The 21721-nt window shown below is 47.3% G+C and overlaps 1 protein-coding gene across 2 annotated transcripts in view; it reads right to left on the minus strand.

Moving 5' to 3' along the window:
• Positions 1-21721, minus strand: part of PRC1 (protein regulator of cytokinesis 1) — a 317616-nt gene that overhangs the window by 119731 nt on the left and 176164 nt on the right. For both annotated transcript variants that reach the window (XM_069222650.1, XM_069222651.1), the window contains exons 11-12: positions 17653-17763; positions 16992-17102 (exon numbers count right to left, since the gene is read on the minus strand). In XM_069222650.1, the coding sequence (XP_069078751.1) occupies positions 16992-17102; positions 17653-17763 (222 nt within the window). The remainder of the gene's footprint in view (positions 1-16991; positions 17103-17652; positions 17764-21721) is intronic.

A 21721-nucleotide genomic window follows, 5' to 3' on the forward strand; every position in this document is an offset into this window, starting at 1 on the left:
TCTCGGGATCTCTTCAGCGCTGCAGGCAGGCAAGGGGGGGGTTCCTCGGGGAAACCTCCACTTGGGCAAGGGAGAGGGACTCCTGGGGGTCGCTTCTCCAGTGAAAGTCCGGTCCTTCAGGTCCTGGGGGCTGCGGGTGCAGGGTCTCTCCCAGGCGTCGGGACTTTAGATTCAAAGAGTCGCGGTCAGGGGAAGCCTCGGGATTCCCTCTGCAGGCGGCGCTGTGGGGGCTCAGGGGGGACAGGTTTTGGTACTCACAGTATCAGAGTAGTCCTGGGGTCCCTCCTGAGGTGTCGGGTCTCCACCAGCCGAGTCGGGGTCGCCGGGTGCAGTGTTGCAAGTCTCACGCTTCTTGCGGGGAGCTCGCAGGGTTCTTTAAAGCTGCTGGAAACAAAGTTGCAGCTTTTCTTGGAGCAGGTCCGCTGTCCTCGGGAGTTTCTTGTCTTTTCGAAGCAGGGGCAGTCCTCAGAGGATGTCGAGGTCGCTGGTCCCTTCGGAAGGCGTCGCTGGAGCAGGATCTTTGGAAGGCAGGAGACAGGCCGGTGAGTTTCTGGAGCCAAGGCAGTTGTCGTCTTCTGGTCTTCCGCTGCAGGGGTTTTCAGCTGGGCAGTCCTTCTTCTTGTAGTTGCAGGAATCTAATTTTCTAGGGTTCAGGGTAGCCCTTAAATACTAAATTTAAGGGCGTGTTTAGGTCTGGGGGGTTAGTAGCCAATGGCTACTAGCCCTGAGGGTGGGTACACCCTCTTTGTGCCTCCTCCCAAGGGGAGGGGGTCACAATCCTAACCCTATTGGGGGAATCCTCCATCTGCAAGATGGAGGATTTCTAAAAGTTAGAGTCACCTCAGCTCAGGACACCTTAGGGGCTGTCCTGACTGGCCAGTGACTCCTCCTTGTTATTCTCATTATTTTCTCCGGCCTTGCCGCCAAAAGTGGGGCCTGGCCGGAGGGGGCGGGCAACTCCACTAGCTGGAGTGTCCTGCTGGGTTGGCACAAAGGAGGTGAGCCTTTGAGGCTCACCGCCAGGTGTGACAATTCCTGCCTGGGAGAGGTGTTAGCATCTCCACCCAGTGCAGGCTTTGTTACTGGCCTCAGAATGACAAAGGCACTCTTCCCCATGGGGCCAGCAACATGTCTCGGTTTGTGGCAGGCTGCTAAAACTAGTCAGCCTACACAGATAGTCGGTTAAGTTTCAGGGGGCACCTCTAAGGTGCCCTCTGTGGTGTATTTTACAATAAAATGTACACTGGCATCAGTGTGCATTTATTGTGCTGAGAAGTTTGATACCAAACTTCCCAGTTTTCAGTGTAGCCATTATGGTGCTGTGGAGTTCGTGTTTGACAGACTCCCAGACCATATACTCTTATGGCTACCCTGCACTTACAATGTCTAAGGTTTTGTTTAGACACTGTAGGGGTACCATGCTCATGCACTGGTACCCTCACCTATGGTATAGTGCACCCTGCCTTAGGGCTGTAAGGCCTGCTAGAGGGGTGTCTTACCTATACTGCATAGGCAGTGAGAGGCTGGCATGGCACCCTGAGGGGAGTGCCATGTCGACTTACTCGTTTTGTCCTCACTAGCACACACAAGCTGGTAAGCAGTGTGTCTGTGCTGAGTGAGAGGTCTCCAGGGTGGCATAAGACATGCTGCAGCCCTTAGAGACCTTCCTTGGCATCAGGGCCCTTGGTACTAGAAGTACCAGTTACAAGGGACTTATCTGGATGCCAGGGTCTGCCAATTGTGGATACAAAAGTACAGGTTAGGGAAAGAACACTGGTGCTGGGGCCTGGTTAGCAGGCCTCAGCACACTTTCAATTGTAAACATAGCATCAGCAAAGGCAAAAAGTCAGGGGGCAACCATGCCAAGGAGGCATTTCCTTACAGGCTCCCCAACCTGTCATTGATGCATCAGTGGTAATTATGGTCTGTGGCACAGGGTCCTGAAATGGCCCTCCTATTGATAAGTTGGTGTGATTCCACCATTGTAGAGAGTTCTAAGTCTGGGAGTCCAACAACACTAGACCGTGAAGTTGACCCTGTGCTTGAGGCCATTGTTAGGAGAGAGACTGTTGTAGGGATCTCATGTTTAGACATGCATTGGGTACTAATGCTATGAATGATGCCATCATTCCCAAAAGTTTCATGATAAACCTTACTGTGCAAGTTTGATTGTAGCTGTGATATGAGATTGTGGAAAGCTTGAATTCTCTGTGGGTTGGAGTACGCTAAGGCTGACTGAGTGTTCAGAACTGCTACCAAATACGGTTGTATTTGCACTGGTTGCAGATGAGATTTTTGGTAATTGTTTGTGAACCCTAGATTGTGTAGGGTATGGATTGTGTGTGCTGTTGACAGGTTTTAATGGTGCTGGCTTTTATGAGTCAGTCATTCAAATAGGGAAAGACATGCATATCTTGCCTTCTGAGGTATGCTGCAACCACTGCAAGGCATTTGGCGAATACCCTTGGTGCTGCTGTTACTCCAAAGGGTAACGTTTTAAACTGGTAGTGCTTGCATGCTATCACAAATCTTAGATATTTGCGATGTGCGGGATGTATGGGAATGTGGAAGTAAGCATCTTTTAGATCTAATGCTGTCATGTAGTCCTGTTTTTGCAGTAGGGTAATGACATCCTGCAGAGTGACCATGTTGAAATGCTCTGAGAAGATTATTGATTGAGGGGTCTGATATCCAGGATTGGTCTCAGTACCATCCTTTTTTGGTATAAGGAAGTATAGAGAATATACTCCTTTCCCTTGCTGAGCTATAGGTACCTCTTCCATTGCATCGATGAGTAGGAGTGATTACACTTCTCGTTTTAATAGAACGAGATGCTGAGTTAGGAAGTGTAAACAAGGTGGAATGTTTGGTGGAGTGGAAATGAATTCTAGACGATAACCATGTTGGATAATTGATAGAACACACTGATCTGTAGTGATGATGTGCCATTGTGGATAGCAATTAACCAGTCTTCCCCCACAGGAGATATGCGCTCTATGGGGATGGTGAGAAAGTCACTGTGATTGTGAGGAACCTCTGGATGTGGAGGGTTTACCTCTTCCTCTACTACTGTATCCTCTGTAGGAGCCTCTAAATGATCCTCTGGTGTAGAATTGAGACCAATGTTTTGGATGGGTGGTTGTTTACATAGCTGAAGGTTTGAAACCCCCTCTAAATTGCAGTCTACAAAAAGTACTCCTGGTGGGTGTGTTATACAAAGCCCCATGGCCTTAGCGGTTTCAGAATCTTGTTTAACTTTGTCTATTGCTGTGTCCCCCTCAGGGCCAAATAAATGCTGCTTATCAAACAGCATGTTTAAAACTGCCTGTTGTATCTCAGGTTTGAAACCTGAACATCTTAACCGGGGAAGACGCGCGTCGTTTTCCGGCACGCGGGCCGACTCCTATGGTTCGCGGGATTACCAGATGTCCCAGGATCTGTGCGCGGATTCCTCGGCTTGTCATCCAGCTGCGCGCCATTCCGGGAGGCTGTGCGTGGAATTTTCTTTCTCACGGCAGGCATCGCGTCGATTTCCTCTCTGGAAGCCGGCCGGCGTTGTCCATGCGAGGCTGTGCGTTGAAGTTCCGGTCGCCCCGGGCAGCGTCGGCATGCGGTAAATTTTCCGGGGCACGTGGAGTCCAAATGAAAAAGAGAAGTCTTTTTGGTCCTGAGACATCAGGGAACAGGAGGCAAGCTCTATCCAAGCCCTTGGAGAGCACTTTGGCAACCAGACAAGAGTTCAGCAAGGGAGCAGGCCAACAGCAAGGCAGCAGTCCTTTGTAGAAAGCAGAAAGGTGAGTCCTTTGAGCAGCCAGGCAGTTCTTCTTGGCAGGATGCAGGTTCTGGTTTCTTCTCCAGCAAGTGTCTGAGGTGGTAGGGCAGAGGCCCTGTTTTATACCCAAATGTGCCTTTGAAGTGGGGGAGACTTCAAATAGTGGTTTAGAACTGCACCAGGTCCCCTTTCAGTTCAATCCTATCTACCAGGGTCCCAGTAGGGGGTCTGGCAGTCCTTTGTGTCAGAGCAGGCCATCCACTCTCCCAGCCAAGGAAGACCCATTCAAACTGCAGATGTATGCAAGTGAGGCTGAGTAACCTGTGTTTGGGGTGTGTCTGAGTGAATTCACAAGGAGCTGTCAACTAAACCTAGCCAGACGTGCATTGTAAGGCACAGAAAGATTTAAGTGCAGAGAAATGCTCACTTTCTAAAAGTGGCATTTCTAAAATAGTAATATTAAATCCAACTTCACCAGTCAGTCAGCAGGATTTTGTATTACCATTCTGGCCATACTAAATATAACCTTCCTACTCCCTTCAGATCAGCAGCTGCCACTTCAACAATGTATGAGGGCAGCCCCAATGTTAGCCTATGAAGGGAGCAGGCCTCACAGTAGTGTAAAAACGAATTTAGGAGTTTTACACTACCAGGACATGTAAACTACACAGGTACACGTCCTGCCTTTTACCCACACAGCACCCTGCTCTGGGGTTACCTAGGGCACACATTAGAGGTGACTTACATGTAGAAAAAGGGGAGCTTTAGGCTTGGCAAGTACTTTTAAATGCCAAGTCGAAGTGGCAGTGAAACTGCACACACAGGCCTTGCCATGGCAGGCCTGGGACAAGGTAAAGGGGCTACTTGAGTGGGTGGCACAACCAGTGCTGCAAGCCCGCTAGTAGCATTTAATCTACAGGCCCTAGGCACATACAGTGCACATTACTAGGGACTTATAAGTAGATTAAATAGTCCAACTGGGTATGATCCAAAGTTACCATGTTTAAAGGGGGAGAGCATATGCACTTTAGCACTGGTTAGCAGTGGTAAAGTGCGCAGAGTCTAAAAGCCAGCAAAAACAGAGTCCAAAAAGTGGAGGGAGGCAGGCAAAAAGTTAGGGGTGACCACCCTAAGGCATGTCAGGTCTAACACTGTATATATGTAGTACTGTCTTCTGGTGGTGACGGCTTTGTTGGATAACATTCTGGACTGTTATCCGATACTGGTGGATCATATAAGTCCCATGCATCCGCGTCATCCTGTGTCATCCCAGTATGTGTGGGTGACTGCATTATAGGCATTCCCACTGGTGACAATTGGGGTGAGTGAGGTGGGGACGGTTGTGGTGAGAACATCGGTTGTGGAGATTTGTTCCTCGGGGTAGCCACCACCTGGACACCTGGGGGTAGCTCCTGCACTGGAGGTCGGATCCTTCAGGTCCTGGGGGCTGCGGGTGCAGAGTCTTTACCAGGCGTCGGGTCTTTGAAGCAGGCAGTCGCTGTCAGGGGGAGCCTCGGGATTCCCTCTGCAGGCGTCGCTGTGGGGGCTCAACTCTGGCTACTCACTGTCTCGTAGTCGCCAGGGAGTCCTCCCTGTGGTGTTTGCACTCTGCACCCGACGCCCCCCGGCCCGACTTGTGGAGAGCAAAGTCTCACGCTTCCGGCGGGAAACGTGTGTTGTTTCAAAGTTGCTTCTTTGTTGCAAAGTTGCAGTCTTTGTGGAACAGAGCAGCTGTCCTCGGGAGTTCTTGGTCCTTCTAAATGCAGGGTAGTCCTCTGAGGCTTCAGAGGTCGCTGGACCCTGTGGAACGCGTCGTTGGAGCAGTGTCTTTAGAAGGGGGGAGACAGGCCGGTAGAGCTGGGGCCAAAGCAGTTGGTGTCTCCGTCTTCTCTGCAGGTTTTTCAGTTCAGCAGTCCTCTTCTTCTAAGGTTGCAGGAATCGGAGTTCCTTGGTTCTGGGGAGCCCCTAAATACTGAAGTTAGGGGTGTGTTTAGGTCTGGGGGGTTAGTAGCCAATGGCTACGAGCCCTGAGGGTGGCTACACCCTCTTTGTGCCTCCTCCCTGAGCGGAGGGGGGCACATCCCTAATCCTATTGGGGGAATCCTCCATCTGCAAGATGGAGGATTTCTAAAAGTCAGAGTCACCTCAGCACAGGACACCTTAGGGGCTGTCCTGACTGGCCAGTGACGACTCCTTGTTTTTTTCATTATCTCCTCCGGCCTTGCCGCCAAAAGTGGGGCCGGGCAACTCCACTAGCTGGAGTGCCCTGGGGTGCTGTAACAAAGGGGGTGAGCCTTTGAGGCTCACCGCCAGGTGTTACAGTTCCTGCAGGAGGAGGTGAAAGGCACCTCCACCCAGTACAGGCTTTGTTACTAGCCACAGAGTGACAAAGGCACTCTCCCCATGTGGCCAGCAACATGTCTGGTGTGTGGCAGGCTGTTAAAACCTACACGGGTAGTCGGTTAAGGTTTCAGGGGGCACCTCTAAGGTGCCTTCTGGGGTGTATGTTACAATAAAATGTATACTGGCATCAGTGTGCATTTATTGTGCTGAGAAGTTTGATAGTAAACTTCACAGTTTTCAGTGTAGCCATTATGGTGCTGTGAAGTTTGTTTATGACAGACTCCCAGACCATATACTCTTATGGCTACCCTGCACTTACAATGTCTAAGGTTTGGCTTAGACACTGTAGGGGCATAGTGCTCATGCACTTATGCCCTCATCTATGGTATAGTGCACCCTGCCTTAGGGCTGTAAGGCCTGCTAGAGGGGTGACTTATCTATACCTGTAGGCAGTGTGAGGTTGGCATGGCACCCTGAGGGGAGTGCCATGTCGACTTAGTCGTTTTGTCCTCACTAGCACACACAAGCTGGCAAGCAGTGTGTCTGTGCTGAGTGAGGGGTCCCCAGGGTGGCATAAGATATGCTGCAGCTCTTAGAGACCTTCCCTGGCATCAGGGCCCTTGGTACCAGGGGTACCAGTTACAAGGGACTTACCTGGATGCCAGGGTGTGCCAATTGTGAAAACAAAAGTACATGTTAGGGAAAAAACACTGGTGCTGGGGCCTGATTAGCAGGTGTAGGAAGTTGGCTCTGTATGTGCTATTTCAAAGTAAGGAACAGCATGCACAGAGTCCAAGGGTTCCCCTTAGAGGTAAGATAGTGGCAAAAAGAGATAATACTAATGCTCTATTTTGTGGTAGTGTGGTCGAGCAGTAGGCTTATCCAAGGAGTAGTGTTAAGCATTTGTTGTACATACACACAGGCAATAAATGAGGAACACACTCAGACAAATCCAGCCAATAGGTTTTGTTATAGAAAAATATATTTTCTTAGTTTATTTTAAGAACCACAGGTTCAAATTCTACATGTAATATCTCATTTGAAAGGTATTGCACGTAAGTACTTTAGGAACTTTGAATAATCACAGTAGCATATATACTTTTTACATAAAACACATTTAGCTGTTTTAAAAGTGGACACTGCAATTTTCACAGTTCCTGCGGGAGGTAAAGTATTGTTAGGTTTTGCAGGTAAGTACACCACCTACGGGGTTAAGATTGGGGTCCAAGGTAGCCCACCGTTGGGGGTTCAGAGCAACCCCAAAGTTACCACACCAGCAGCTCAGGGCCGGTCAGGTGCAGAGGTCAAAGTGGTGCCCAAAACGCATAGGCTTCAATGGAGAGAAGGGGGTGCCCCGGTTCCGGTCTGCCAGCAGGTAAGTACCCGCGTCTTCGGAGGGCAGACCAGGGGGGTTTTGTAGGGCACCAGGGGGGACCCAAGTCCACACAAAAAGTACACCCTCAGCAGCGCGGGGGCGGCCGGGTGCAGTGTGCAAACTAGCGTCGGGTTCTCTGTAGGTTTCAATGGGAGACCAAGGGGTCTCTTCAGCGGTGCAGGCAGGCAAGGGGGGGCTCCTCGGGGTAGCCACCACCTGGGCAAGGGAGAGGGCCTCCTGGGGGTCACTCCTGCACAGAAGTTCCGTTCCTTCAGGTGCTGGGGGCTGCGGGCGCAGGGTCTTTTCCAGCCGTCGGGATCTTAGAGTCAGGCAGTCCCGGTCAGGGGGAGCCTCGGGATTCCCTATGCAGGCATCGCTGTGGGGGCTTAGGGGGGCCAACTTTGGTTACTCACGGTCTTGGAGTCGCCGGAGGGTCCTCCCTGAGGTGTTGGTTTTCCACCAGTCGAGTCTGGGTCACCGGGTGCAGTGTTGCAAGTCTCACGCTTCTTGCAGGGATTTGCAGGGGTCTTTAAATCTGCTCCTCTGTAACAAAGTTGAAGTCTTTTTGGAGCAGGGCCGCTGTCCTCGGGAGTTTTTTCTTTCTTGAAGCAGGGCAGTCCTCTGAGGATTCAGAGGTCGCTGGTCCTGGGGAAAGCGTCGCTGGAGCAGGTTTCTTTAGAAGGCAGGAGACAGGCCGGTAGGACTGGGGCCAAAGCAGTTGGGGTCTTCTGTTCTTCTTCTGCAGGGGTTTTTCAGCTCAGCAGTCCTCTTCTTCTTGTAGTTTCAGGAATCTAAATTCTTAGGTTCAGGGAAGCCCTTAAATACTAAATTTAAGGGCGTGTTTAGGTCTGGGGGTTAGTAGCCAATGGCTACTAGCCCTGAGGGTGGGTACACCCTCTTTGTGCCTCCTCCCAAGGGGAGGGGGTCACAATCCTATCCCTATTGGGGGAATCCTCCATCTGCAAGATGGAGGATTTCTAGAAGTCAGAGTCACTTCAGCTCAGGACACCTTAGGGGCTGTCCTGACTGGCCAGTGACTCCTCCTTGTTATTCTCATTATTTCCTCCGGCCTTTCCGCCAAAAGTGGGGGCCGCGGCCCGAGGGGGCGGGCAACTCCACTAGCTGGAGTGTCCTGTGGTGCTGGAACAAAGGGGTGAGCCTTTGAGGCTCACCGCCAGGTGTTACAGCTCCTGCCTGTGGGAGGTGTTAGCATCTCCACCCAGTGCAGGCTTTGTTACTGGCCTCAGAGTGACAAAGGCACTCTCCCCATGGGGCCAGCAACATGTCTAGTGTGGCAGGCTGCTGGAACCAGTCAGCCTACACAGATAGTTGGATACAGTTTCAGGGGGCACCTCTAAGGTGCCCTCTGGGGTGTGTTTCACAATAAAATGCACACTGGCATCAGGGTGCATTTATTGTGCTGAGAAGTTTGATACCAAACTTCCCAGTTTTCAGTGTAGCCATTATGGTGCTGTGGAGTTCGTGTAAAACAGACTCCCAGACCATATACTCTTATGGCTACCCTGCACTTACAATGTCTAAGGTTTTGCTTAGACACTGTAGGGGCACAGTGCTCATGCACTGGTGCCCTCACCTATGGTATAGTGCACCCTGCCTTAGGGCTGTAAGGCCTGCTAGAGGGGTGACTTATCTATACTTGCATAGGCAGTGAGAGGCTGACATGGCACCCTGAGGGGAGTGCCATGTCGACTTACTCATTTTGTTCTCACCAGCACACACAAGCTGGCAAGCAGTGTGTCTGTGCTGAGTGAGGGGTCTCCAGGGTGGCATAAGACATGCTGCAGCCCTTCGAGACCTTTCCTGGCATCAGGGCCCTTGGTACCAGAGGTACCAGTTACAAGGGACTTACCTGGATGCCAGGGTGTGCCAATTGTGGATACAAAAGTACAGGTTAGGGAAAGAACACTGGTGCTGGGGCCTGGTTAGCAGGCCTCAGCACACTTTCAATTCAAAACATAGCATCAGCAAAGGCAAAAAGTCAGGGGGTAACCATGCCAAGGAGGCATTTCCTTACAGCAGGCCTCAGCACACTTTCAAATCATAGCTTGGCATTTGCAAAGGCAAAACGTCAGGGGGTAACCATGCCAAGGAGGCTTGTCCTTACAATGTGTAACCTCCGTTGTGTATGGTCAGGTTCTTCCATACCTAACTCTTGCTCAAAACGATGTCTTTCCTTGAGTTGGCTGGAAAGTCCTTGCTCTTCTGTAAAAGAGCTTCTTTTCGGCTCCGAGGCCACTTTTTTTTTCGGTACTGAGGTTTCTGTTAGTCTTTTTCGGTTCGGAGGAGATTTTCCGTGGTTTCGTCGATTCGAACTCTCGATGTCAAAATCGTTCGGTGCCGGATTCTCGAACTGAGTCGGAAGTCTTCAGCAATTCTTTGGCCTTTTTCGGTGCCGATGTTTGGTCACCTTCCTTTCGGTGGGTTGAGCCATGGCCTGCTGGCGGTGGCGTCCCCATGGCCTTAAATGTTTTGGTGTGACCCTGAGTTTTGGACGGGGCAGGTTTACTCACGGTTCGTTGCACCGTCGAGGGTCGTTCTCCTTCGGATTCATCCGAGTCCATCTCGTGGATGGAGATGCTTTCCTCCTCTCTGACGTCGAGCTGTTCTTTCGGTTTCTACGCGATTTGTAGTGTTCTTGCGCGTCGTTCCCTCAAGGTCTTTTTCAATCAGAACGCTTGGCAAGCTTCGCAAGTATCCACTCTGTGTTCGGGTGATAAACACAGATTACAGACCCGGTGCTGGTCTGTATAAGGATACTTTGCGTGACACTTAGGACAGAAACGGAAGGGGGTCCGGTCCATTAGTCTGGGACGGCGGGTGTGGTTGGGCCGACCAGGCCTCGGTAAAGAGTGGAAGCCTCGAAGGGGTCTTGATGTCGGTGCCGATTCACTAACACTAACCCGGTACCGAGCGATAACAATACCGTCGAATTTGATACTTTTGCTAACTTTCCCGATTCGAAATACGGAGCGAAGAGGAACACGTCCGAACCCGATGGTGGAAAGAAAACAATCTAAGATGGAGTCGACGCCCATGCGCAATGGAGCCGAAAGGGAGGAGTCACTCGGTCCCGTGACTCGAAAAGACTTCTTCAAAGACAAACAACTTGCAACACTACCAGCCCAACACTAGATGACAGGATAATGCACAGCATGTGTATCTGCAGCTATACATGCCACCGAACATATATACATACACATACATACACATACATACACATACATACACATACATACACATATATATATACATACATATATGGAAAATGTCACTTACCCAGTGTACATCTGTTCGTGGCATTAGTCGCTGCAGATTCACATGCTGTGCACATCCCGCCATCTGGTGTTGGGCTCGGAGTGTTACAAGTTGTTTTTCCTTCGAAGAAGTCTTTTCGATTCACGAGACCAAGGGACGCCTCCCATTTCGACTCCATTGCGCATGGGCGTCGACTCCATCTTAGATTGTTTTCCCCGCAGAGGGTGAGGTAGGAGTTGTGTATGCTAGTAATAGTGCCCAGGCAATGGAGTGAATACGTATGTGCATAATGAAGTTTAAAGTAATATATTTACAAATTTACAAATGATCAAGATCAACTTCTAAACGGCTACAGGCTCCCGGGGAGGCGGGTGGGCGCATGTGAATCTGCAGCGACTAATGCCACGAACAGATGTACACTGGGTAAGTGACATTTTCCGTTCGATGGCATGTGTAGCTGCAGATACACATGCTGTGCATAGACTAGTAAGCAGTTATCTCCCCAAAAGCGGTGGTTTAGCCTGTAGGAGTTGAAGTTGTTCGAAATAATGTTCTTAGTACAGCTTGACCTACTGTTGCCTGTTGTGCAGTTAACACATCTACACAGTAATGTTTGGTAAATGTATGAGGCGTAGACCATGTTTCTGCCTTACATATTTCGTTCATTGGAATATTTCCTAGAAAGGCCATGGTAGCACCTTTCTTTCTGGTTGAGTGTGCCTTTGGTGTAATAGGCAGCTCTCTCTTTGCTTTAAGATAGCAGGTTTGAATACACTTAACTATCCATCTAGCAATGCCTTGTTTTGAAATTGGATTTCCTGTATGAGGTTTTTGAAAGGCAATAAATAGTTGTTTTGTTTTTCGAATTAGTTTTGTTCTGTCAATGTAGTACATTAGCGCTCTTTTGATGTCTAATGTATGTAGTGCTCTTTCAGCTGCAGAATCTGGCTGTGGGAAAAACATTGGTAATTCTACTGTTTGAGTCAAGTGGAACGGTGAGATAACTTTTGGTAAAAATTTTGGATTTGTCCGTAGAACTACTTTATTCTTGTGTATTTGAATAAATGGTTCTTGTATGGTAAATGCTTGAATTTCACTCACCCTTCTTAGAGATGTGATGGCAATCAAAAATGCAACTTTCCACGTATTTCCAGTATTGCATTTCACAAGAGTGCATGGGCTCAAAAGGCGGCCCAATGAGTCGTGTTAAGACAATGTTGAGGTTCCATGAAGGAACTGGTGGTGTTCTTGGTGGTATAATTCTCTTTAGGCCTTCCATAAACGCTTTTATGACTGGTATCCTAAATAATGAAGTTGAGTGCGTAATTTGCAGGTAAGCTGAAATTGCAGTAAGATGTATCTTAATGGAAGAGAAAGCTAGTTTTGACTTTTGCAAATGTACTAAGTATCCTACTATATCTTTTGCAGATGCGTGTAAGGGTTGAATTTGATTATTATGGCAGTAATAAACAAATCTTTTCCACTTATTTGCATAGCAATGTCTAGTGGTAGGCCTCCTAGCTTGTCTTATGACCTCCATACATTCTTGTGTGAGGTCTAAGTGTCCGAATTCTAGGATTTCAGGAGCCAAATTGCTAGATTCAGCGATGCTGGATTTGGATGTCTGATCTGTTGTTTGTGTTGTGTTAACCGATCTGGTCTGTTTGGTAGTTTGACATGAGGTACTACTGAAAGGTCTAGTAGTGTTGTGTACCAAGGTTGTCTTGCCCATGTTGGTGCTATTAGTATGAGTTTGAGTTTGTTTTGACTCAACTTGTTTAATAGATCTGGAAGGAGTGGGAGAGGGGGAAAAGCGTACGCAAATATCCCTGACCAGTTCATCCATAGAGCATTGCCCTGAGACTGATGTTGTGGGTATCTGGATGCGAAGTTTTGGCATTTTGAGTTTTCCTTTGTTGCAAATAGATCTATTTGTGGTGTTCCCCAAATTTGGAAGTAAGTGTTCAGTATTTGGGGGTGAATCTCCCATTCGTGGATCTGTTGGTGATCCCAAGAGAGATTGTCTGCTAACTGATTCTGAATTCCTGGAATAAATTGTGCTATTAGGCGAATGTGGTTGTGAATCGCCCAATGCCATATTTTCTGTGTCAGGAGACACAACTGTGTCGAGTGTGTCCCTCCCTGTTTGTTTAGGTAATACATTGTTGTCATGTTGTCTGTTTTGACAAGAATGTATTTGTGGGTTATCATGGGTTGAAATGCTTTCAGCGCTAGAAATGCCGCTAACAGTTCTAAGTGATTTATGTGAAACTGTCTTTGCTGTATGTCCCATTGTCCTTGGATGCTGTGTTGATTGAGGTGTGCTCCCCACCCTGTCATGGAAGCATCTGTCGTTATCACGTATTGTAGCACTGGGTCTTGGAAAGGCCACCCTTGGTTTAAATTTATACTGTTCCACCATTGAAGCGAGATGTATGTTTGGCGGTCTATCAACACCAGATCTAGAAGCTGACCCTGTGCTTGTGACCATTGTGACGCTAGGCACTGTTGTAAGGGCTGCATGTGCAACCTTGCATTTGGGACAATGGCTATGCATGAAGACATCATGCCTAGTAGTTTCATTACCATTTTGACTTGTATCCTTTGTTTTGGATACATGGCCTGTATTACATTGTGAAATGTTTGAACTCTTTGTGGACTTGGAGTGGCAATCCCTTTTGCAGTGTTGATTGTTGCTCCTAAGTATTGCTGTGTTTGACACGGCAGAAGGTGTGACTTTGCGTAGTTGATTGAGAAACCTAGTTTGTGTAGGATTTCTATGACATATTTTGTGTGTTGTGAACACTGTCTTAGCGTGTTGGTTTTGATTAACCAATCGTCCAGGTACGGGAACACATGTATTTGCTGCCTTCTGATATATGCAGCTACTACTGCCAGGCATTTTGTAAAAACTCTTGGCGCAGTTGTTATTCCGAATGGCAACACTTTGAATTGGTAATGTATACCTTGGAATACAAACCTTAGGTACTTTCAGTGTGAAGGATGTATTGGTATATGGAAATATGCATCCTTTAGGTCTAGTGCTGTCATGTAGTCTTGTTGTTTGAGCAGTGGGATTACGTCTTGTAAAGTAACCATGTGAAGGTGGTCTGATTTGATGTAGGTATTTAATGTTCTGAGATCTAGTATAGGTCTCAGACTCTTGTCTTTTTTGGGGATCAGAAAGTACAGTGAGTAAACTCCTGTGTTTAATTGTTGTCTTGGTACTAATTCTATTGCTTCTTTCTGTAGCAATGCCTGAACTTCTAGTCCTAGAAGATCTATATGTTGTTTTGACATACTGTGTGTTTTCGGTGGGACGTTTGGAGGGAATTTGAGAAATTCTATGCAATAACCATGCTGGATAATTGCTAAGACCCAAGTGTCTGTTGTTATTTCCTCCGATTGTGTGTAAAACTTGGTTAGTCTCCCTCCCACAGGTGTTGTGTTGGGGATTTGTGACCTTGAAGTCACTGTTTGTTTGGAGGAGTTTTGGGACTTTGGAACTTTCCTCTATTTCTTTGAAATTGTCCTCCTCTATATTGTCCCCGAAAACCTCCCCGCTGATACTGGCTCTGGTAAGTGGGCTTTGTTTGTGAGGTTGTGGCTTCTGTGGTTTGCCCTCGAAACCCACCTCGAAATTGTGTCTTTCTAAATGTGCCTCTGCTCTGCGGGGAGTAGTGCGCCCATGGCTTTGGCCGAGTCAGCGTCTAAGTTTTTCTATTGTAGTGTCTACCTCCGGCCCAAACAACTGCTGTCCGTTGAATGGCATATTCAGCACAGCTTGCTGTATCTCTGGTTTAAATTCTGATGTACGCAGCCATGCATGTCTCCTTATTGTTACTGCTGTGTTGACCGTTCTAGCAGCTGTGTCTGCAGCATCCATTGCTGACCGTATCTGATTATTGGAGATACTCTGTCCCTCTTCTACCACTTGCTGCGCTCTTTTTTGGAACTCTTTTGGTAAATGTTCAATAAAGTGTTGCATCTCATCCCAATGGGCCCTATCATATCTGGCTTACAAAGCTTGTGAATTTGCAATACACCACTGGTTTGCTGCCTGTGCCGCCACCCTTTTGCCTGCAGCATCGAATTTTCTACTTTCTTTATCTGGAGGTGGTGCATCTCCTGAAGTATGAGAGTTGGCTCTTTTGCGCGCTGCTCCAACTACAACAGAGTCTGGTGATAGCTGTTGTGTGATGTACACTGGGTCTGTTGGTGGCGGTTTATATTTTTTATCTACTCTTGGAGTAATGGCTCTCCCTTTGACAGGCTCCTCAAACACTTGTTTGGAGTGTTTTAGCATTCCGGGTAACATCGGAAGACTCTGATATTGACTGTGTGTAGACGACAGTGTATTAAAAAGAAAGTCGTCTTCAATGGGTTCTGAATGAAGGCTGACATTGTGAAATGCTGCTGCTCTCCATACCACTTGAGCGTAGCCTGTACTATCCTCTGGTGGTGATGGTCTCGCTGGATAGCATTGAGGACTATTATCTGACACTGGTGTGTCATAAAGGTCCCATGCGTCAGGGTCATCTTGACTCATTCCCGTATGAGTTGGGGATTGCATCATTGGTGGAGTGGCTACCGGTGATGGTTGCGGAGAGTGATGTGGGGATGGTGGTGGTGTTACTTGTTTTGCCACCTTTGCGTGTGGCTGTTTGTCCTTGTCTTGGAAGGCAAGTTTACGTTTCATTTTGATCGGAGGAAGAGTGCTGATCTTCCCCGTATCTTTTTGAATAAAGAGCCGCCTTTGTGTGTGATCTGGCTCTATTGTCTCTAACTCTTGTTCAAATCTGTGTGTCTTCATTTGTGAGGACAGTCCTTGTTCCTCTGAATAGGAACTTATTTTCAGTTCAGAGGCCGGATGTTTAGGTACCGAAACCTTTTCGGCTGCTTTTTTCGGCTCTGACGAAATCTTCTTTACTTTAGGCGTCGTGCCCTCTCGGTGCGACCCATTTCGGTGCTGCTGTCTCGATGCCGAATCTTCTCGGAGCCACTCTCTCGGGCCCGAGATTGCTGTGTGCCGGTATCTCGACCGGAGTCGGATGACTTCGACACCAGCTCGCCCTTTTTCGGTGCCGATGGACGGTCACCTATTTTTCGGGTTAACCCATGGCCTGTTGGCGGTGGCGTCCCCTGGGCTTTAGCGGTCTTCTCGTGAGTTCTTTGTTTCGACGTCTTACTCACGGTTTTCGGCGTTTCTTCGGGATCGATCTCCTCCGAGTCCGAATCCTGGGTGGAGAATGTTTCTTCCTCCTCCTCGAAACGCTCTTGTCCTGTCGGTGCCGACGCCATTTGCAGTCTTCTTGCTCTTCGGTCCCTGAGTGTCTTCCTGGACCGAAACGCTCGACAGGCCTCACAAGTATCCTTCTTGTGTTCTGGTGACAAACACAAGTTACAGACCAGGTGTTGATCTGTATATGGATACTTGTTATGGCATTTTGGACAGAAGCGGAATGGGGTCCGTTCCATCAGCCTTGAAGAGACACGTGGCCGGGCCGACCAGGCCCCGACGGGGATCGAAAAAAAACCTGAAGGGCCACCGGAGCTCTTCTTAATTCGGTGTCGATCTGTTGTAACTAACCCGATACCGAACGCAAACAATACCGACGATTTTTCCGAGATTCTAACTAACTTTCCGACCCGAAACATGGAGCGAAAAGGAACACGTCCGAACCCGATGGCAGAAAAAAAAACAATCTAAGATGGAGTCGACGCCCATGCGCAATGGAGTCGAAATGGGAGGAGTCCCTCGGTCTCGTGACTCGAAAAGACTTCTTCGAAGAAAAACAACTTGTAACACTCCGAGCCCAACACCAGATGGCGGGATGTGCACAGCATGTGTATCTGCAGCTACACATGCCATCGAACATATACATACATACATATATATACACACATATATATATATATATATATATATATATACACACACACACACACATATATATATATACACACACTTTCCAGGATCCCCCGCAATTAGACAGGGCTTTTCTAAGTTAAACCCTATCACTGAAAATCCTACCATGCAGAACCACCAGAAATATAAACTACAGTCTATATTTGGCTACAGACCTTAGCTGATATTATGGATAGTAATTAAGAGGCTAAAGGGACCATATGACCAAAACGTTACATAAATAGTATATTAAGTACCTTAATAATGATTATGTTGGGCACTTACAAAGATAAGAAAAAAGTGATTAGTACACTGACCGTGCCTCCAGAAGGTGGTGGACGAGATGCTGGTGAGTGGCAAATTGTTCCCCCAATGATAGACCGTGTTGTGCTGTTGGAGCTAGTACTAGAGACAGAAGTGCCGTTCAGCTGAAGGGAAAAGCAGGATGATTAATTGCAAGACTAAAGCAAAACAAGGGATTGAATAAATACAAAAAAAAGGGACTACAGCAGCAGGTTATTAGGACCCAGCCCCTCAAGCACAACTGCACATGCTATTAAACAATATGTTTTTTCAAAGCTATAAACATTTATAGTTAGGTAGACTGCAACAGAGAAAAAGGTCAAAGAAGGACTGCCTCACTTTTACAGTTAATATCCAGTTAGCAGAAATTTTGCTTTAATTTATTTCCATATACTGTTAGTTATTAAACGTTAGTAAGCTATAAACATTGGCAGTTAAGGCAGATAAGGGGATAGAGGCAGGGAATAGTCTGGCACCATAGAAATTAACTTACAGGAGAACGTTGATTCAAACATTACATCTTCTTTTTCTGTACTGAAACGTTTGGCCCTAAGCTACGACTCCATGAGAAAATAATGAAATTCTTTCTGGCCCTTATTTAATGACTGAATTGTGGATGTGTGATGTAGTATCCTTCTCGTTAAAAACTCCACAACAACATTAACATCTTTTTACCTTGCGGTATTTGCCAGGTGTCTGCGCTAGTGGAACTTTTCGTTTAGATGGCGTTTTTGGCACACTGCCATAATACATCTCCACCTCTTTCTGTCGATTTTTCTTTATTACCTAAACATAGCAATAATATGACAATGATTTGCTAATTCATCATACATAAATATCCAAGGGCACTCAAAACATTCAAAGCAGCAGTCTGAAGCCATTAATTTAATTCATCTGAAAAATAACACTTTTTAAAAACAATCTCTCGCCCCACTAGCCCAGCAGAATTTCCATTAATTATTTGCGTTAACCTATTTCCCACTATATTCTTCTGATGAGAAAACCTTTATGAAGTAGAGTACAGCTTTGTTCAGAAATCAGAAATGGGGGGAGCTACTGACAATGTTACTTACCATTAAGGAACCCTCAAGCTCTGCCCAAACTGTTGATGCATGCAATAGAGTTTGTTGGGCTATCCTTCAAGATTCAACGATATGAGCCCTGAACGGCAGTTATCCAACCCTACAATGCCTACTAGAATAGGAAAAACTCAAATGGCAGTTTTAGAATACACATTTGTCTCTATGAAGCTAATGAATCACGTCACAGACTTCAAAATAATACAACAGACTAAAAGCTGTCACTTTCCTCAAACTTGCACAATAAGGATAAAAGAATAGGCAACCACAACATATGCAAGCAGCTGTACATCAGGACAGTGTGACCTCACTCAAGGATTACAGGGTCATCATTTAGTGAACTAAAAACACAGTTGCTACTCATCGACCCTTCTAAAACTAAAACAACTAAATAGGAACTTTAGAAAAACAAGAAAAAAAATCTGAAGTTAGGAAGTGAAAAGGGCAAAACTGACCAGGAAAATTATAATAAAAAAAAAAAATGCAGTAAAAAAATGAAAAATAGAGCTTAAAAAGGCCAGGCTCTTCATAAGGCAGAAATATACAGAACATTAAACACATCTGGAACTTAGTTCGAGCTGCTGAAGGCAATCACCAGCAAAACAAGTCATAATATTAATAATATACTAGCACTGACACATTATATTTGTTCCCATCTATAGGCTCGATGCTCTGCACTATGCTACATTAAGGGCAAAATGGTAGATAGCAAGCAATCAGAACTGAAGGAATAATTCTCATAATCAAGGCAAGCAGAAATTATTGCGTTCGGGGTCCAACAGTCTGCCTCCAGCAATTATCAACCACAACCTGACATACTGGACTGAGGCAGAGGGGAATTACTCAAGAGTTGCATCACAAAAGGCTTTGTTCCTGTATTAGATCCACAAAAAGGGCCCAAAGGGGGACCTGGACATTTTAACACTACTGCTCTCCTGGATGCGGGCGCCAAATACTGCACAACCACATTATTTAGACAGTTGAGCACATTGTAGGGTAAAAAAAATAAACACAATTCTGAAAAATATGTTAGACCTACAAGTCAACTGATTTGAATAATCCACCCAACCTAACTAATGCCCAAATATTTTATTCACTGAGTCCCCTTTTAATTCATTATCGCCATATAGGAATACCTTCAAATAGGAGTTTAACATGTCTGCTGTATAAAATTACTTTTGTTAAATTTAATATGCTAAACCATTCCTCCATCCATAGTAAAAACAACCACATAGGATACACATGACCCCTGACTTAATTCTTTGTTCACTAATAGCATTTTTATCAGGGCGAGGGCAGGAATGTTTTTCAGTTTATATTTAAAAACTCTTTTAATAAATATATTACTAAAGGATTATGTGGTAGTACACTGCTGTAGGAAAGTGCCTCTTTTGACATGGTTACCACCCCCCAACCTTTTGCCTGGTATTGATGCTAACTTGACTGAGTGTGTTCTGGGATCCTGCTAACCAGACCCCAGCACCAGTGTTCTTTCCCTAAACTGTACTATTGTTTCCACCATTAGCACACATCTAAGTCCCTTATAAAAGGTACCAAGGGCTGTGTGACCAGGGAGGGTGCCTAAGAGCTGCGGCATGTATTGTGCCACCCCTCACCAAGCAAATGCACACTGCCATTAAGACTGCATGTGCTGGTGGGGGGGGGGGGGGGGGGGGGGGGGAAAGGAAAAGTCAACATGGCACCCCTTGGAGGGTGCCATGCCCACAAATCACTGCCTGAGACATAGGTAAGTCACCCCTCTAGCAGGCCTTACAGCCCTAAGGCATGGTGCACTATACTACAGGTGAGGGCATACCTACATGAGCAATATGCCCCTACAGTATCTAGGTCCACCCTTCGATATTGTAAGTGCAGTGTGGCCATATTAAGTACATGGGCTGGGAGTTTGTCATGACGAACTCCACAGCTCCATGATGGCTTCACCGAAGTCCGAGAAGTTTGGTATCAAACTTCTCAGCACAATAAACTCACATTGCCCTCTGTATTTTACCCAACCCTTTAGTGTAAACAAAACCTGCGCTGGGTGGAGGAGCTTCACATCTCTCCCCAGCAGGAACTGTAACACTTGGTAGTGAGCCTCAAAGGCTCAGGCCTCCTGTTGCAGTGCCCCAGGGTACTCCAGCTAGTGGAGATAAGCCCCACCCCCTCAAACCAAACCCCATTTTTAGAGGCAGGTCCGGTGGTAAAATTAGGGAAAAAGAAAAAAAAAAAAAAAAGGAGTGACCACTTCAGCTAGGGCCACCCCTAAGGTGTCCAGAGCTGATGTGACCCCTGCCTTGCAGAATCCTTCATCTTGGGGAGAGGGACCAATAGGGATAGGAATGTGCCCTTCTCCCCAAAGGACACAGATGTAGCCACCCTCAGGGACAGTCCCCGTAACGCCCCTTAATCCAGTATTTAGGGCACCCCTGAACCTTAGCCACCGATTCCTGTTGACCTCAAGAAGAAATAAGGACTGCAAAGCTAACCCAAACAGTGAAGACTCTAGACGACAACTGACTTGGATCCAGCCCCACAGGCCTGTCTGCATCTTCAAGACCAAAAAGGTGATGCATCCTGCGGGACCAGCGACCTGTACAAACCCTCAGAGGAGTGCCTGCCCAGCAGAGGACCAAGAACTCCAGAGAACAGTGGCCCTGTCCAGAAGAAACCTTCCAAAAGAAATCCAGAACCACCCCGGATCCACGAGCCCTGCCCACTCTGTGCCCGTGGCCTGTGTCCAGGTGGCCCACCAGTCCAGAGAAGGTTCTCCAGGCAATTCAGACCTCTAGTCCATCATGGGGTGACCCCCCGACCAACACAACAACGCCTGCAGCCTGAATCCAGAGGAACTCTGACCACGACAGTGTAAGGAAATGCCTCCTTGGCATGGTTACCCCCTGACGTTTTGCCTTTGCTGATTTGATTATGATTTGAAGTTATGATTTGAAAGTGTGCTGGGACCCTGCTAACCAGGCCCCAGCACCAGTGTTTTTTCCCTAAACTGTACCTTTGTCTCCACAATTGGCACAACCCTGGCACTCAGGTAAGTCCCTTGTAACTGGTACCCCTGGTACCAAGGGCCCTGATGCCAGGGAAGGTCTCTAAGGGCTGCAGTATGTCTTATGCCACCCTGGGGACCCCTCACTCAGCACAGACACTCTTCTTGCCAGCTTGTGTGTGCTAGTGGGGATAAAACGACTAAGTGGACATGGCACGCCCTTCAGAGTGCCATGCCAACCTCACACTGCCTGTGGCATAGATAAGTCACCCTCTAGCAGGCCTTACAGCCCTAAGGCAGGGTGCACTATACCACAGGTGAGGGCATAGGTGCATGAGCACTATGCCCCTACAGTGCCTAAGCCAAACCTTAGACGTTGTAAGTGCAGGGTAGCCATAAGAGTATATGGTATGGGAGTCTGTCAAACACGAACTCCACAGTTCCATAATGGCTACACTTAAGACTGGGAAGTTTTGTATCAAACTTCTCAGCACAATAAATGCAAACTGATGCCAGTGTGCACTTTATTGTAAAATACACCCAGAAGGCATCTTAGAGATGCCCCCTGAAAACATACCGACTTCCAGTGTAGGCTGACTAGTTTTTGCCAGCCTGCCACACACCAGACATGTTGCTGGCGACATGGGGAGAGTGCCTTTGTCAC

The sequence above is a fragment of the Pleurodeles waltl genome, chromosome 3_1, assembly GCF_031143425.1.
Source record: "Pleurodeles waltl isolate 20211129_DDA chromosome 3_1, aPleWal1.hap1.20221129, whole genome shotgun sequence".
Classification (NCBI taxonomy): domain Eukaryota; kingdom Metazoa; phylum Chordata; class Amphibia; order Caudata; family Salamandridae; genus Pleurodeles; species Pleurodeles waltl.